This window comes from Perca flavescens, chromosome 14 (assembly GCF_004354835.1).
Source record: "Perca flavescens isolate YP-PL-M2 chromosome 14, PFLA_1.0, whole genome shotgun sequence".
NCBI lineage: Eukaryota > Metazoa > Chordata > Actinopteri > Perciformes > Percidae > Perca > Perca flavescens.
Window position 1 is genome coordinate 28427347 of NC_041344.1, and position 15965 is coordinate 28443311.

The 15965-nt window shown below is 40.6% G+C and overlaps 2 protein-coding genes across 2 annotated transcripts; one reads left to right on the plus strand and one right to left on the minus strand.

Annotated features, from left to right (window-relative positions):
- Window positions 1-1466: 1466 nt before the first annotated feature.
- On the minus strand, window positions 1467-10010 carry nudc (nudC nuclear distribution protein). The gene is made up of 9 exons (XM_028597403.1): window positions 9789-10010; window positions 8976-9053; window positions 8653-8862; window positions 8474-8554; window positions 8267-8380; window positions 6744-6938; window positions 5480-5563; window positions 5164-5282; window positions 1467-1786 (listed from the first exon to the last, which is right to left on the minus strand). Exons 1-9 carry the CDS (start codon window positions 9861-9863, stop codon window positions 1735-1737), a joined length of 1008 nt encoding a protein of 335 aa, XP_028453204.1. The 5' UTR covers window positions 9864-10010; the 3' UTR covers window positions 1467-1734.
- Window positions 10011-12303: 2293 nt separating this feature from the next.
- Window positions 12304-14112, plus strand: nr0b2b (nuclear receptor subfamily 0, group B, member 2b). Its single transcript, XM_028598346.1, has 2 exons — window positions 12304-13081; window positions 13871-14112. The coding sequence occupies exons 1-2, from the start codon at window positions 12538-12540 to the stop codon at window positions 14110-14112; spliced, it is 786 nt and encodes a 261-aa protein (XP_028454147.1). The 5' UTR covers window positions 12304-12537.
- The last annotated feature ends 1853 nt before the right edge of the window (window positions 14113-15965 follow it).

Here is a 15965-nt window from a genome sequence, read left to right on the forward strand (position 1 = left end):
TGCTTGCTTGCTGAGCTAACGAGCTATGCTTTGCCTGCAGCAGCAGGGGCGGGCTTGTGGTTGTATTTTCATACGCTTCGTTGATCTGATTGGTTGATTTGGCCAGTCTATCACCAACATAGGTGGTGATAGTGCATACATGCAGTATGTTCCATTATTGTTATTTTAACATGAAATATTTCTTTCATACAAATAAAATGAACTTACAAAAAAGTTTTTACTCTTAAATTGACTCTCTAGTGCATTTTCAAGTTATTTTAGACTTCACAGGCCGTCCTGATCTTGAATTATACACCTAAAGCTGAAATAAACTGATTTCTTCAAGTTCCTAATTAAAGTCGTACACTATAAATATGGTGGGAAGTTGTAGAAGTGTGGTAATCATTGTAAATAAACTATACATACATATGACATGCAACCTTCCAGCAGCACTCTATCCACTTTTAGGAAAACACTGCCACCTTGTGGTTCAAAATTAAAGACCTTTCCACCCTGTGCAAGGTGCATCATACACGTAATATAAATTAACTGCAAATATGTTTACACCAAAAGCGTTTAGAAATCTTTGCCATCCACATCAGGACAGTATGTTACAATTACCCTGAATAGTGACAACTCTTAACGCTTCTGTTGTCTTCACCGTCGTCCATGAACTTATCGTTCCAGGTCAAAATTGAAAAACAAATGCGCCGTTTGGAACTTTTTTGATGCTTTTGGCACTTTTTTAAACGTTTTTATACCTCTTTTCAATGTTTTTTTTAAAATCATGTCAATAAACCTAATAAAATGACATTATACCTAATTTTTGAGTTAAAAAAACCCAGATATTATGAATTATTCTAATACAATAGTTCAGACCAGAGGATGTTGAGTGAATCGCAGACTGGTTTATGTCAGAGTTTGGTCAGGATGCTGTTTTGAAACTATTTAAAAAAAAAAAAAGTTTTTCCTAAAAGCCATGAAAACAAAACATCCAAAATTCAATGGAAGTAATCATTAATTTTTACCTGCGAAGAACATGGATACACGGATGTATATATGTTTTATGGGTTCCATTCAACATAAATGCATTCATCCAAGTTATTTTGGGGCAATTTGGTTGTTAAGAAACCCATATTTCTGATATAAAAAAAAAAAAAACTGAAAACGGGTCAAATTTGACCCAAGGACAACGTGAGGGTTAACTAAACCGGTTCTCATTGTAGGCCAGTAGCCTTTGGATAGGATCCAAACCCAACACATGGCTGAGTTCAGTGACTCCGAGGGCTGGTCAAATCACTAGCCTTGGCCTCGACCTCTTTCAAGGTTGCTAACGTTATAATTCACAGCCAGGAAAAATACAAAAGTGAGCAGGAAAAAAGGCTAAACAATTAAATCTCACTGCTTACAATCATTTTCCGTTACATTCTATATTGATTTTTTTTTTCACTACTTTTGTTGTTGTAAGCACTCATGCATCACATCACTTTAATTTTAAATTCCTTTATTAAAAAAAACAAAAAAATAATCCAGACATCTTTAAATATTGAGACGACATGCAAAGGGAGAACGTGGGCATTTCACTCATCAACCGTGTAATAATGATAACTAAAACAGAAGCCTATGCACTTAAGACGCGATGGTCAGCAAAACCATGTCCAGTATGGAGAGTAGAGATGAAGCTGGCGTTGGTGCCTGACGTCGACTCGGATATGATGCACGTGAACAGTGATGTGGACTCGCCAGCGGCGAGTCTCAGCTGAATTTGGCTTTAGAGAAATCCATCTCTGGGTGCTGAGCCATGAACCTGCAGAGACGGACACAACACGACCACACGCAGTCAGTCTTTTATCGGTTTACTTTCTGTTACATACCTTACAGCATCATTTTCTATTTGTTTAATCCTCTCCCCCTGTTTTACATATATCAGAGCTGGTTGAGATAGATCTGCCAAGATGAATCGATAAAATGTCAACTTTTAAATTAATCGGCAACTATTTTGATGATCGAGATTGAGTTGGGTTTTTTTTGGGATTATTTTTGGGCTTTTCTGCCTTTAATTGACAGGACAGCTAGGTGAGAAAGGGGAGAGAGCGAGAGCGAGAGAGAGAGAGAGAGAGAGAGAGAGAGCGAAAGAGAGGGGGGGGGGAGACACGCAGAACACCGTCACAGGTCGGAACCCAACCCCGGACCTCTGCGTCGAGGCACAAGCCCCGAAGCATACGTGCGCCTTGCTCTACCCACTGAGCCAACCCGGCCACGGTTTGAGTTATTTTTCATAAGGAGAAAAAAAAAAAAAAAATTTAAAAAAATAGTCTAACCTTCTGATTTGCAGCTTGCTAAATGGGAATATTTATTTATTTTTAGGTTTCTTCACTCCTCTGACAGTAAACGGAATATCTTTGTGTTGTGGACAAAACTAGACATTCGAGCACGGCATCTTAGGCTTTTTTTGGTCATTGTATACCAAATTGTTGGACCAAACAACTGATCGATTAATCCAGAAAATAATCAACAGACCAATCAATAATGAAAATAATCATTAGTTGCAGCCCTAGTCTGAGATATGGTAGGTTTCTGGATAGTCCGCATGTTCCTGCAGGGCACAGACAGAAAACATTTCTTCTAATTTTAGCTATTGCACCTCCATCTGGCCGAGGAGTGAATTGTATTTTTATTTTTTTAAACGTGTGAACAGGGAAAAGACCCGTAATCCCTCTGAGATGACAATAGCAGATTGGATTGGAAAGACACAGTGTGAACTTTGTGTCTATAAAAACAACTTTATATCCCGACTACAGTCACCACAGTAATATGGTTTAACCCTTATAAAAACTATACGAGATCTTTAGAGGCAGCTTTAACAAGCGCGGAGAGGAAGTGGAAGGTCAACATAACAGCAGGTCTCTTCTGGTGTGAACTGAGCCAGCAGTGATAAGAGCGCGTCCTTCACATCCAGGTCTTATCGCAGTTAACTACTGCTGTGTAATATTTTACATTTATATTCAACGGAAACAATCCTTAAGAGTTCTCCTATATATGTTTTAGACAATGGACAGTTCAAAACAAAAACATAAAAAAAAAAAAAAAAAAAAAAAAAAAAAAAAAAAAAAAAAAAGGATCAAAATCCACACAGCAGAACCAAAGACGTCGTATTTATTTCTTCGGTTATTAGAGGTGCGAATCTTCGCTGATCTCCTGATTCGATTACGCCTATCATGTCAGCGATTCGATTCGATATCTCGATGCGTCAAATACATTTTTCTATTAAAGCCATGTAGGATATGCAATTCATAGCTTTTCAAGCTTCAAAAACAAAACATTCTGCAGTGCTCTAATACTAAATGAATTGGATACATAAAACTACAGCACTGAGCACATGGCACTTCCTGAATGTGCAAAACCTAACCGAATATGTAAACAGAAATGTTGTTAAATAATCGATTGCGAGCCTGCCGATTATCGATGCAGCATCGTTTATGTCCACGATTCAATGAATGGATTATTTGATTAATTTAAACACCTCCAAACGGTATTACAACCATTTGTCAAAACCTTGAGGAAAAAAAAAAAAAAACAGAGGCAGCTAGTTGTTGCCCTGCAGACACTCAAGGGTCCAACATCATGCTCATTTTCTGGTTCATACTTGCGTTTTGGGTTTCTCCTAGAACACGTTTACCTTTAATGTTCACATCCCCCCCCCCTCATACTGTCCGTCTGAATATGGCTGACTGAAAAGCTCCATTTTAGCATAGCATGTTTGAGAGGAACATATCAGTCGTTCCAGAAAAATGCTGAGTTTTTTTGTGATTGTTGCGGGCAAAAATCCTTGATTATGCGGCATGTTTTCTTAAAAAATGCGATGGAATATTCAGGATATTTATGCAATTTTATGCGGGATATTGCAAAAACTGCAGGAACTTGAAAAAAAACTGCGGTTTGATGAAAAAGAGAGAGAGAGAAAAAAAGTGATTCCCCAACACCCTGCTTTTCAATGATGTTCACGTCGTGTAATTACGTCACTTCATAACGTTCCCATGGCAACAGGGGAAAATGGCTGCTCTTGTGTGAAGTAAACGCAACATTTTTCAACTTTCTGCTAAGATATATGTGACTTTTTTGCAACGAAAATGCGGGGATTATGAAATCATGCAAACCCCGCATATTTTTGCACGGAAAGCCTCATTTCGGTGCTCAACTTTACACTACACCTGACAGCATGTAACGTTAGCCTACCTTTAGCTAGCAGCTGGATTAATCACGGTTAAAATGGTGACAGCTAACGTTAAACAGTGTAAAGTGTGACTGTACAGCGGGATGTAACCGTCTGCGCAGCAGCTGCCGTTGTCGCAATTCATAGATATACAGTATGTTTATATGGTCGGAATTAAACAACACAGACGGTGCGTTCACTCGCAGCTGCCGTTGTCGGAATTAAACAACACAGATTCACTTAAAACAGGTAGCCTCGTGGTGCATTCACAGTAACTGTAAAATACCCTTTTCCCATCTGGGGTTCAACAGCAATTTACTGGTGAAATAAGTTATTACATTATTATTAAATCTTTAATTTTGACCATGGCCTTAGCAATAAACAAGTCACTGACTGTTGTTTACTACCCTTATTTTTTTTTAACTTTATTGAAAAGTACCGGTTCAGGCACCGGCACCGTTTTAAAAGTATCGATTTAGCACCGGAATCGAAAAAAAACCAAACGATACCCAACCCTAGTTACCATGCACCACCATCATAACGGGATGGTCTATAGTGTATAAAAACTATTAAAAAGATAATATGGCAGGTCAAGGCACTGCTTACTTTTGTTGTTCGACAGTGAGTGAAAGTTCACACCTCATTTGGGCTTTTCCTTTTTATTTCTCTCTCCTTGAACCACGGCAGAGGCTGGTCCAAACACCACTCTATATTTTATTACCTTCTGTTACAGCAGACGAGCCTGGCCTTGAGCACAAATAGGTAACGGCGGGGGCGAAACTTGAAAGGCAGCTTTCGAATTCACTCTTCATACATAATAAAGTTGCTGTGAAACGGACACCGAATGCAGCGTCTGCTTTTGGAGAGGCGGTCGACATCGTTAAAAGATGTCAGCTGACGTCAGATCTTTTTACGATTACCGAGCTAAACTGCACCCGCCGGATTTTTTGACGCAACGACTGGAAACCTACTTTTTAAGAATGTCTTGTTTCTTCTGCTCTTCGGACGTAGGCAGGCCCATCGATTTCTGCCTTTGGTCATACATCATCTTCTCCACCATACCGCGAGTCTCTCCGTCCAGGTCTGACAGCTGCTCAGCAGGAGAAATACCACACACACACACACACACACACACACACACACACACACACACACACACACACACACACACACACACACACACACACACACACACACACACACACACACACACACACACACACTTAGGAGGATGAGGCAGGAAGGTGTTGCTGCAGATGTATGGGAGGCGGAATACACACACTTTACCTTTGAGTTCTCTGGACTGACTTTCTTCGTGTTGATTTCTGGATCTGTGGTAACAATCTGGCTCCACCACTCCATTTTATTAATCTGAAATTAAAGAATAGGATTAGTGCTTTTATTCACTTTGAATGGGACCAGTTTTAGCGCAAACCGCTAATTATTTTATAAAGCTAGTCGTCGGGGCACGGATAAAAGTAAAAAGAAAACGCTATTTCTACACCACTAACAAGTCTCCAAATAGCACCACACTTCCACGGTAGCATAAGGAGGGTCCCTACATGTAAACCGAAGCATTGATAAGTGAACAGACAGTTTATTAAAAAGATAGTTTAGTTTATAAAGACGGTACCGTTCACATATACAGGCGGGCGCCATCTCGGGGAAACAGTCATGACCAGTTCCAGGTTTGACTCGGTACCCTATGTTATTAACCCCTAGGTTCATTTTTACGCCGGAATTGTCCTTTAAGGTTCTCACGTGTGCTGTCTTACTATCAAGTGTGCTATGCAGTGGCAGCAGAGCAAACTGTGAATCATGATTGGACGACTCAAAAAAAAGCTCTCCGGGATGCGATTGTCATGATTTGACAGTCAAACTCCTTGCTATGGCAACATATAACAAAGATTTGGGACTTGACAAAAAAAAAAAAAAAAAAAAAAAGGACTAGAGACTTGCTTAAAGCCTGTTTTACAGTTCTGCGTAGGCTCCACGCAGAGCTTTCGCTGTAGCCTACGTAAGTGGCCTGATGTTTATACTTGTGCGTTGGTGTGTGCGTCGAGCCGGCATGTGTGTGTGTGTGTGTGGGGAGTGGGTAATAGAGCGAGGGAGAAGTGAGAGAGTGACGGCGATTAGCTTTGGAAAGAGTAGCAACTCTAGAGTCATAGTGAGAGAAACAAAGTTTCTCCCCTGTTCTTTCTGTCCACGGTTGGAGATCTGGAGCAGGAAACGTTCACCCTCTCCTTGATCTCATGTTGTTTATGGAGAAGGAGAACCAGGAAATGAGTTGGGGGGGGGGGAAATGCAGCGCTACCGAGCCACGGCCGAGCAACGTGAGTCACTGCGACGTGTAGTTACATTTTTCGAGAGGTGCACGTCAGGCTACGGCGTAGACGCAGAGGGGTCTGCGGGCATACGCAGTCGATTCGACGCACAACCGTAAAAACGGCCTTAAGACTTGTACAAAATGACTTGGGACTTACTTGGGACTTGAGCTAAGAGGACAACACTGGTTCCAACCTACAGTGAGCCACACTAACCGGGTTCTCACCTTCTCTAAGTGGACTGTAACAACCTTGCCGTCGTCGAGGAGCCAGGAGCTTTCTTCCACCTTCACCTCATTGCAAAGCTGGCCTTCAATGACCGGAGGGTGGCCCTTCAGGCCCACCTTGATGGAGCGCCGCTGGATGTCGACCACTACGTCTCTCCCTTTGATGCGGAACTTCACGTCAAAAGGCACGACCAGCTGTAGGAGGATGTTCAAACGGAACACTGCTGTTAGATTCGGTTTTGTTTACAGCAGGGCTGTACCGAATACCAGTTTTGGAGCTTCGAAGCTTCGGTGCTTTTCAACAGCGAATATTCAAAGCTCCGGGGCAGCGGCGTCGGGAAACCAACATTTCCAACCGCACCTGAAGGCAGCTTTATTTCACGGACAAAAGAGAGAGGAAAAAAAAAAAAGAAGAGACGAAGCGAATGCTTTACGGTTGCAGGAAACCGTCAGCTGTTGTTACACAAACTCCTGGGCAGTTCAGTACTTGCTTTTTTTTTTTTTTTTTTTACCTTCATAGTGTTTCAAACTTATTTTTCGTAGCAGCGATAAGAGGCAGTGATGTTCCCCGTCACTGTAACGTCAGGGGACAGCGAGTGTGAATAAATGCTCAGCCAGCCGGTGCCTCACTGTATTGGCATCGTGCATGGCCATAACGCTACTATCTTTAACTCAGTGTTTCCTTTAGGATTTGTTTTAGCAGTGGGGGGCAGGTCTGTCCGAACAACACCCCACCCACCGCGCCGCCAAATGTTTTACATATGAAATGGAACTAACACTTTGCTGCAACACAAAAAAATATATTCATTCACCTCTATTCACACACAACGAGGCATATTTGCAGTTGTGATTGAACTGTATTTTTTGGAGGAACTATAGGGCACTTATAGGTCTATATATACTATAGGTCTACAAAATGAATTTCACAAGAAATTCTTCTATAGACTATTTCCAATTGATATTATATTACACTGACTCACCGTTTCCAAATGTTTGATATGAATGTTTTTGGCGGAGCAGTTCGTTTAAAAGTCGACTCGGAAGAAAGCGGACGTTTTGACGATAAACTACATCAACACAACAGTATGTGGAGGTAAATTGGATGGGCCCAATAACCACTGAATAGTTCTACTTGTTGTTAAATTGCAATGTGAGCGGCAGCCAATGGGAGGGGTGCATTATGTCGGCAGGATCATTTGAAAAGGCAACCGCGACTACATTGCGCGCCTGCCCGATTTCTGATACCGTGGTGGCAGAAATTTTGCCACGGCAGGCCGCCACTACAAAAAATCAACATTGCACCTTTATCAAATCGCATGACAATGATATGATGACGATGATTGTATATTTGACAGAACAGAAGCTTTTTGCAGCACACCTGGGTCTGCTGTTACAGCAAAAACAGTCACGAAAGAAGGAGAGGATGATCAAAAAAAACACCTACTCTGAGGCGCTTGGGGAAAGACAAGTTGGTGATGCCGAAGCATTCCACGGAAATCAACAATCGGTCAAAAGGCACTCACATCAACTTCAGACAGGGATTGTGTCCACTTGTAGTTTGGCAGGTCAGCTCCGTTTCCTGCGTTGGGCTTCAGTTTACCTTTGTCCTTCTCATCCTCCTCTCCATCGGAGTCGGACTGGGGAAATGGAAATTAAGATGAGCGCGTCGGCAGGAGCGGGTTTTACTTCTCAGCAACACCAAACTGTCCAACCGAAATTTGTCCACTCACCCCCTTCTCTTTTTCTACTTTGTCGGGTGACTTTTCTGGGTTTGTTGTAGCGGTCTCCTTCTTCTCCTCTTCTTTCTTTTTCTACAATTTCAAAACACCACAGATGAATGCATTAATGACATTCGTACTAAGAACAGCAGCAGTGATTCACGTCTGACATCAAGGCTCCCACATTTCACCTGGTCAAGTTCAGACTGAAGTTTCTCCGCTTCTTCGTCAGTCAGCTCCTGAATTCTGGGGCCGTCGTCGTTTTTCTTTTTCTTCTCTTCCTCCGCTAGCTTGGCAGCTCTCTTGGCTTTCTCTTTCTTTTCCTTCTCCTGTTTCATCTGCTTCTCTTTGTGGGACTTGAGCGCCAGTTGACTGTGGTGGGTGAGAGCATCTTTGACAAGCTGAAGAAAAAAAAAGAAGAGTTAGACAGAAATGAGGTATGCCGCCGCTGCTGCCACGACATAGGACAGTACATATTCTTAAATATGCAGCTGCAGACAATAACATCGCTCACCTTCTCTGCGGCACCTGGATCTCCACCGGTGAAGAAATCAGTTTTGCGGCGGAGGAAGCTGAAAAATGTGTTTACTAACTGTTGAGGGGAAGAAAAAAAAATAAAAATAAAAAATAAAAGTAGAGGCTGTAACAAATTCCATCCCAGTTTAATTTGGACTCGAGCATTGTTTGCGTGGATATATTTATCAGCTTCATGGCTGATTTGCATGTGAACATTATATTTTTTTTTTCTTCCAATCCTCCACACCCTCCTTTTATTTATTGCTTGATAATCCTTCCTTTTACTCAACTGTCTCAGCCTTCTCATAATTAAACGTATATTTTATTATTAGAAACCTATGTGGAAGGAAAACTCTGATTCTTCTAGAAATTTTAGCCATTTGACACTACCCACACAGCCTGGGCCCAGCAACTCAGTGCTGCATACATACAAACATTTAATTGAGTAACGAATATTCATAACATCTTCTAGGGAAATAGCTTCTTTAGAAAATGACTTTAGCAAGAACTAAAATGTGATTTGACTGACATTTCGTGCTGCATTGTTAAGTCACATGTATGCCGAATTCAACAGAACAGTCCATTGATACAAGACGTAAGGTCCAGTATTAATAATGATAACAATATTAGCTGAAACCTGTAGTAAATAGTTAAAAACATCTGCCGTTTCTTAACGTCAAAGCTTAAGGCGAGGTGTACGGTCATATTATAGCTAGCTACATCCATCGTGTCTACTAGCATTACAGGCTACTGTTAGCTTCAACATTAGCACGTTAGCGTTAACATGTAGCTAAGCGACACACTAACTTACCTCTTGTATCCCTCCTTCGTGTTGTTGCGCCATAACAAGCAACATGCCGTCATACTTTTCCTCATCATCACCCATATTGGTGGATTAAGAAACCGTTGAATTAAATGTTAGCTGTGCGAATGACAAGCAAAAAGTGTGACAGGCCCCTAGTCACCATAGACAAGAGAGTCACGCCACTCACTTCCTGGAAACAAACCCCGCCCACTCTAGATTTGACCAATTGGAACAAAAGATTTTAAATGACAGGCGAGAAATCCAATGAAGTGAGAGCATTTGTTCAGACGAGAAAGAGGCGCCCAGGAAGAATATTCCAGAAACCAAAAAAGAAATATGATTTTATTGTAAATATAATGTTAAACCTCTATAAAACGCCACACACATTGGTGTAATTGTGGACAATAATATTAGACTAGAAAATTCCGCAAGAAATTTTGACTCTGTGACTACTACTTGTTGCACATCCGAATAACACTAGCTACATATTAATAGCAGTAGCTGTATTGATGTACATAGGTTACACTGTCACTGAGAGAGAGATAATAGAATTGTTTAACAATAGCAATAGGATGGATGGGCTTACAAGACACCACATATGCATACAGGTCAGGACCAGAGTACAGCATAGTACCACTTACCGTCTCTTTGATTTGTTTTATTTCACACAATGTATACTTCCATACTTTGAAAATATATTTTTTCACTGCTGGAGAAAACTGTACCACCTAAAGTAATGCAAAAAATGTAATGGAAAATGTCAGAGACCTCAAAACAAACCCAACCACAAGGAATTACAGTTACATTATTTATTCATAATAATATAAAAATAGACATTTAATATTTATAATAAATAATTTGTATAGCAGTGTCATTGTCACAATGCCTGGCTCCCCCTGGCAGTCATCTTCTATCTCTGAAAGTACACAAAAGGAAAGACATCAGTAATGACAATATTCAAACAGTGAGAATCAATTGTTTTTGAATTCAGTCAAGAACTCTCTAAAAGCTACATAGTTTTGTACACATTTGTCCATGCACATTTCAAAATAGTAATAATAATATAGAAAGAGAAATGGCTTTATTCCCCAAGACATATACTTCCACAACCTAAGTCAATTGTTAAATGTTAAAATTTAAATGCCAAGCACGTAGTTGTGAGTAGTAGTCAAGTTAGTCTTATTTTAAAATGTTACCTCAAGCCTTGTAATGTATGTGTTTTCTGAAAGAAAAAGAATGGGACATAACTTTTCATTCGCTGATGTTGTCCTCACTTGGGTTGTCAAATAGGTGAACAGTTGGCCAGATGAATAGCAACAATGATTTGTAGTGCAATTTTATACCTATACTTATATTGACCTAGCATTTTCTATGAAGCCTGTGTCTATAATGCATCATGATTTGAACACTATCAACATAATCAACATAAGGTACAAAGTATCATAATACTCTATAATTGCTGGTCACTCGCTGACATTGCATTTAGGATCATAGTGTATCATAATTCTCATAGTTCCTATACATTTCTTATTTAAATAAATTTGTCGTATGCAAGTGGGAGAAAATGGTTAGTATAGATATGTTATGTTTTTTTTATCTGAACGGCTGTACTGTGGAGAGGGGTATACTATGTGCTTATTGTTATGACACATATACAGGGTTCAAAAAATATTTTTTTTGTCCACCAGCTAGTGAATGTTCAAGTTGTACTAGCCACCCAGTTGTATTACCATTGTTGTTTTGGCCGGTGAGTGAAGCAAATCTACCAGCCACTTTGCAATGTCTGAGATCAGATTTTGTACATTCATACTGTGCAGCCTAAATAACAATTATGGATGCGGTCAACAAAGGCAGCTGGGCAGTTTATGCCACTGTAATGGTTAGGTAAAAGAATAAACCAGCTCTCATTTTAAAGATGTTACAAGTATTATTAACATTGTTATAAATCATAAAAAGTATTTTCACTGACGATGACTTTAGTGCCACTAGAGACCACAGATATTATTAGGGAGTGATATCCATGGGGTTCACAGCTCTTTGTCTTGGGCCCAGATAACATACAAGGGCAATTCACATGAACTGACTCAACCTTAATTAAGCTTTCTTTTTTTAAGAGTTTGGTGCTTTCATCTTGAAATACAGAAAGAAAAAAAATTCTGAAAATGTCAGAAAACATTGAATTATTTCAGTCAGGTAAACCTGATTAAGACAGTCAGATGTGTCAGTGAAATAAATGACCTATCCAAGTCATTTCTGAAACAGAAAACTGTTTTAGTCCTCATAACCTATAAAAAAAAAAACAATCATTGCATCCGTTCCATGCAGTTCCAAGGTGTAACTGGGGCACAGGTCAGGTGGCAGCCTGTGCGTTGACCCCGTCAGTCCTTGATAGACTGGTACAGGCTGAGTTAATGACTGAGGTAAACATGATAAATGTCATTCACCCCACCAGCTTCTGCATTTCCCTTCCCTGTGCAGCTGCAGAGTTTAACTAGCCTTATCGCCGCCACGTGGAGGGAAACCAAGACCCATCTGCATGGCAAGTCCAGCGTCCCTGTTCTTTCCTTTAATGCAGGGTCTTTAAAAGGAGGGCCAAGACTGACTTTGTACAGTAGATGGCAGGTGACATCCTGGATAAATACTGCGAGGACTGGAGCTTGTGGAGTTCACTGGAGTGACGCTGTTCATTATTTCTGGAGCTTACTGGCCTGTTTTTTGTCTTTGCTGGAGCATTTTTGCGGATTACTTTTTCATAATGTTTCCCCTGGAAGAGATTGCAAACAGGACGTGCTCTGGTTACCGGACTCAGCATCCTCACGCTATCCTTTATAACATCTTGAGCGGGAGGGAGATTGGCTACCTCGACAACAAACTGAAGGGTAACGCCACGGCACACAACTGCCACTGTGGGCAGAGGAGGACAGTTTGCCTCAAGGACCCAAAGGCCACCGGCCAAGTGGCCTCCGGCGTGCTGGAGAAAACCGTCTGCTTCGTGAGAAGTTTACCATCGTTCGGTCAGCTTCCATCGCAAGACCAGTCGTTGTTGTTGATACACTGCTGGGTTCCTTTACTGGTCCTGGGTCTTGCACAAGAAAAGATAGTGTTTGAAGTGACCGACGTGCCAAATTCAAGCATCCTCAGACAGATTCTGCTTGGACCAGGACTCACTGGAAAGGAGGCTGATCAACCAACTCTGGCTGGAGTCCACAAGTTAAGATCTTGCTTGCATCAGCTGTGGAATCTGGATCTCAGTCCAAAGGAATATGCTTACCTGAAGGGTGCTTGGTTGTTCAACCCAGGTAAAAAAAAAAAATAATTTTTATTAGTAGTGTTTAGCGCTGGGCGGTAGGGAAAAACAATCAAATATCAGGGTATTTTTTGACCAAATACATCAATGGCGAAATTGTAGGGTTGACTATTCGTGCTTTCACAAAATATTAACACAATAAGAGATTCGATAAATAATCACCAATAATGTGAAAGCAATTACTAGGTGGGTAAAGGCAAATGATGAAATGAAAAACAGCGTGTAAGTCTGGTAAGTTCAGAAAATGACATCACTTTACTGTAATGTAGCCTTTAAAACCAGGCAAAGACATGCTTGTGTCATATCACGATATCCTTAATTTAAGACGATATCCAGCCTCATATATCGATGTCGATATTATATTGATATATGGCCCAGTAGGGCTGCACGATATGAGGAAAATATCTAATTGCGATTATTTTGACTGATATTGCAATTGCGATATGATTCACGATATTGGAGGGAATGATCGTTTTTGTATCATTATTCTCATTTTCATTGAAAAAAAAAAAGAATATATATATATATATATATCAAAATGATTGAAGTGTGATTTTGTTCTCTGCAGCAACACAATACTTTATTTTAGAATGGTTTGACACATATTTTGCCTTTAATATATAGTGCACCCTGCTGCGATTTGGATATTGCACTAGTCCATATTGCGATTTCGATAAAATTACAATTCATTATTGCCCAGCCCTAGTTGTGTTTCCATAGCCCTTATGATGAAGTTGTCAGATATGAGCTTAAACAGAAACTTCTCTTTTATGTGCTGCAGCTGTGCAAGGACTGAGCGCCTCGCTGTCCGTCGAAGGCCTCCAACAGGAAGCTCAGAGAGCTCTCCGAGAAGCCGTCCACCTCCTGCACCCAGAGGACCCCGCTCGCCTCAGCCACGTCCTTCTAGCAGCTTCCAGCATCCAGGCAGTCAGCCACGGCATGGTCACAGAGCTCTTCTTCAAGCCAGTTATTGGCAACACCAATATGTTACATTTATTAACAGACATGTTGTTTGTGCAATGAGAAACCAGAACGTGTTGTAATGTAGACTTACTATACAGTGAGCACTTGGTTGAAAAGCACACAAAATAAACCTGTAAGTATCTCCTTCGGCTTGATGAAGTTATAGTTTTTGAGAATTTCATGACTCCTGTGAAAGCATAAAAAAAAAAAAAAATAAAATAAAATCAGCAACGCTTGTGAATAAATGATCTTATTATTTCAAGTGTCCTAACGGAGCGTGGGGTTTTCAAAGCAGCAGGGCCTGACCTTAAAAAAAAGGTGCGTACTTTGACTCCCTCATGTGGCCATATGGGGCAAATAACAAGCAAAAAATGACTTATTTTTGTTTCACTTCATTAACTTTATTGTTTATACAATGAGATATCAGTTAAACAATGGGTTACTGTCAATATACCGGAAGTACCATTAGTAACATACCTTGGCGAGAGGCCCAAGCATTATACTTTGGAATTTAGGAAACCTGAGAGAAATCTGATGTGCGAATGAAAACAAAACGCTAAACTTCAGCAGATCATTCAACCAGTTTAGTAAATTAAGAAGAATGTTAGGACAATTACAGTTGTATATGACACAAACACATGAATCACTTCATCAATAGTCTAGTTGCTTTTTCTGCTTTTTGGTCGGAACCCGAGCAACCAGTTTCACACCATTTCATTACAACCACGCTGGTGCTGCAGCCAAATTTCTGACGCACTAAAACTATACTGTTTATTATCTGTCACAAGATACTTTGAATTAAAATGGGGCACAAGAGGATAGATCCTGGGAGAGTTAAGCCACAGGTTTTATGTGGATTAGCTGCAGCCATTGTATTACAATATGGGCCATAAGAGAATGCTGATAAGAAGACACACACACACACACACACACACACACACACACACACACACACACACACACACACACACACACACACACACACACACACACACACACACACACACACACACACACACACACACACACACACACACACACACACACACACACACACACACACACACACACACACACACACACACACACACACCTAAATAAATTCCACTGAGTCAGCTGGCCAAATTCCCATCAGTGCCCAGGAGCAAACACAGCATGCATGCTGCTGGGGTAAGAAAACATTCACTTCATGAGTCAGGTTGGGGGAGGGTGGGGGTAATGTCACTATGTACTGTAACTGTACAGTACATGGTACGACCTGAAGTTTAGCTGCAGTCCACACCAGCTTTCATAACATCTTACAATCGGAGACTTGAGTTACAGACAGGACAGCGTCCAGAATGCCTCAAACACCTGGTCAATGTAAAGAGCTATTGGCTTCATATTATTGTACTAATAATAATCTGTTTATGAAGAGAAGAAAAAAATAAAATAAAAAAAATCACACATCACACTTCACATTGTATGATTATAAGCACAACATTTTAACGTTCTAAACAAATCTAAACTCAAGGTCTGCTTGCTAACTTTTTCCGTAGCTTTCAGCTCGTCTTTTCTCATGGGAAAAAAAACTAACTTTCTTGCCAAGAGAATACTACTCTCATATCTGTATGGCAATCTCGGAACCCGTCGGCTATCGGTAATGGTAAAAAAGAAACAGATATCTTCATATGAATGCAGAAAAAAAAAAAAAAAAAAAAAAAAAAATGCTAATAGAAAGCTAAAGACGATAGCCGACGGGCTCTGAGATTGCATTTCGGCTAATGCTTTCTGGCTCTTTTGCTCTCCACACAGACGGTTTACCTGCGTGCAGCCAAATCCCGCTCAAACGCAAATGGTCAATACCACAAACTACAAACAGACTACAATCAAAAACCGGATGGTATAAATACAAAGCTAACGCCCCCAAGCGG

What these genes read in the sequence shown, in the direction of transcription:
- nudc (XM_028597403.1), bottom strand. Translation starts at nt 9,863, where the DNA reads ATGGGTGATGATGAGGAAAAGTATGACGGCATGTTGCTTGTTATGGCG. An exon ending in ATCCAGGTGCCGCAGAGAAG is followed by an intron (nt 8,863 to 8,975) that starts GTGAGCGATGTT and finishes TTTTTTCTTCAG; the next exon opens with CTTGTCAAAGATGCTCTCAC. An exon ending in TCAGTCCAGAGAACTCAAAG is followed by an intron (nt 5,283 to 5,479) that starts GTAAAGTGTGTG and finishes CCTGCTGAGCAG; the next exon opens with CTGTCAGACCTGGACGGAGA.
- nr0b2b (XM_028598346.1), top strand. Translation starts at nt 12,538, where the DNA reads ATGTTTCCCCTGGAAGAGATTGCAAACAGGACGTGCTCTGGTTACCGG. An exon ending in TGCTTGGTTGTTCAACCCAG is followed by an intron (nt 13,082 to 13,870) that starts GTAAAAAAAAAA and finishes TATGTGCTGCAG; the next exon opens with CTGTGCAAGGACTGAGCGCC.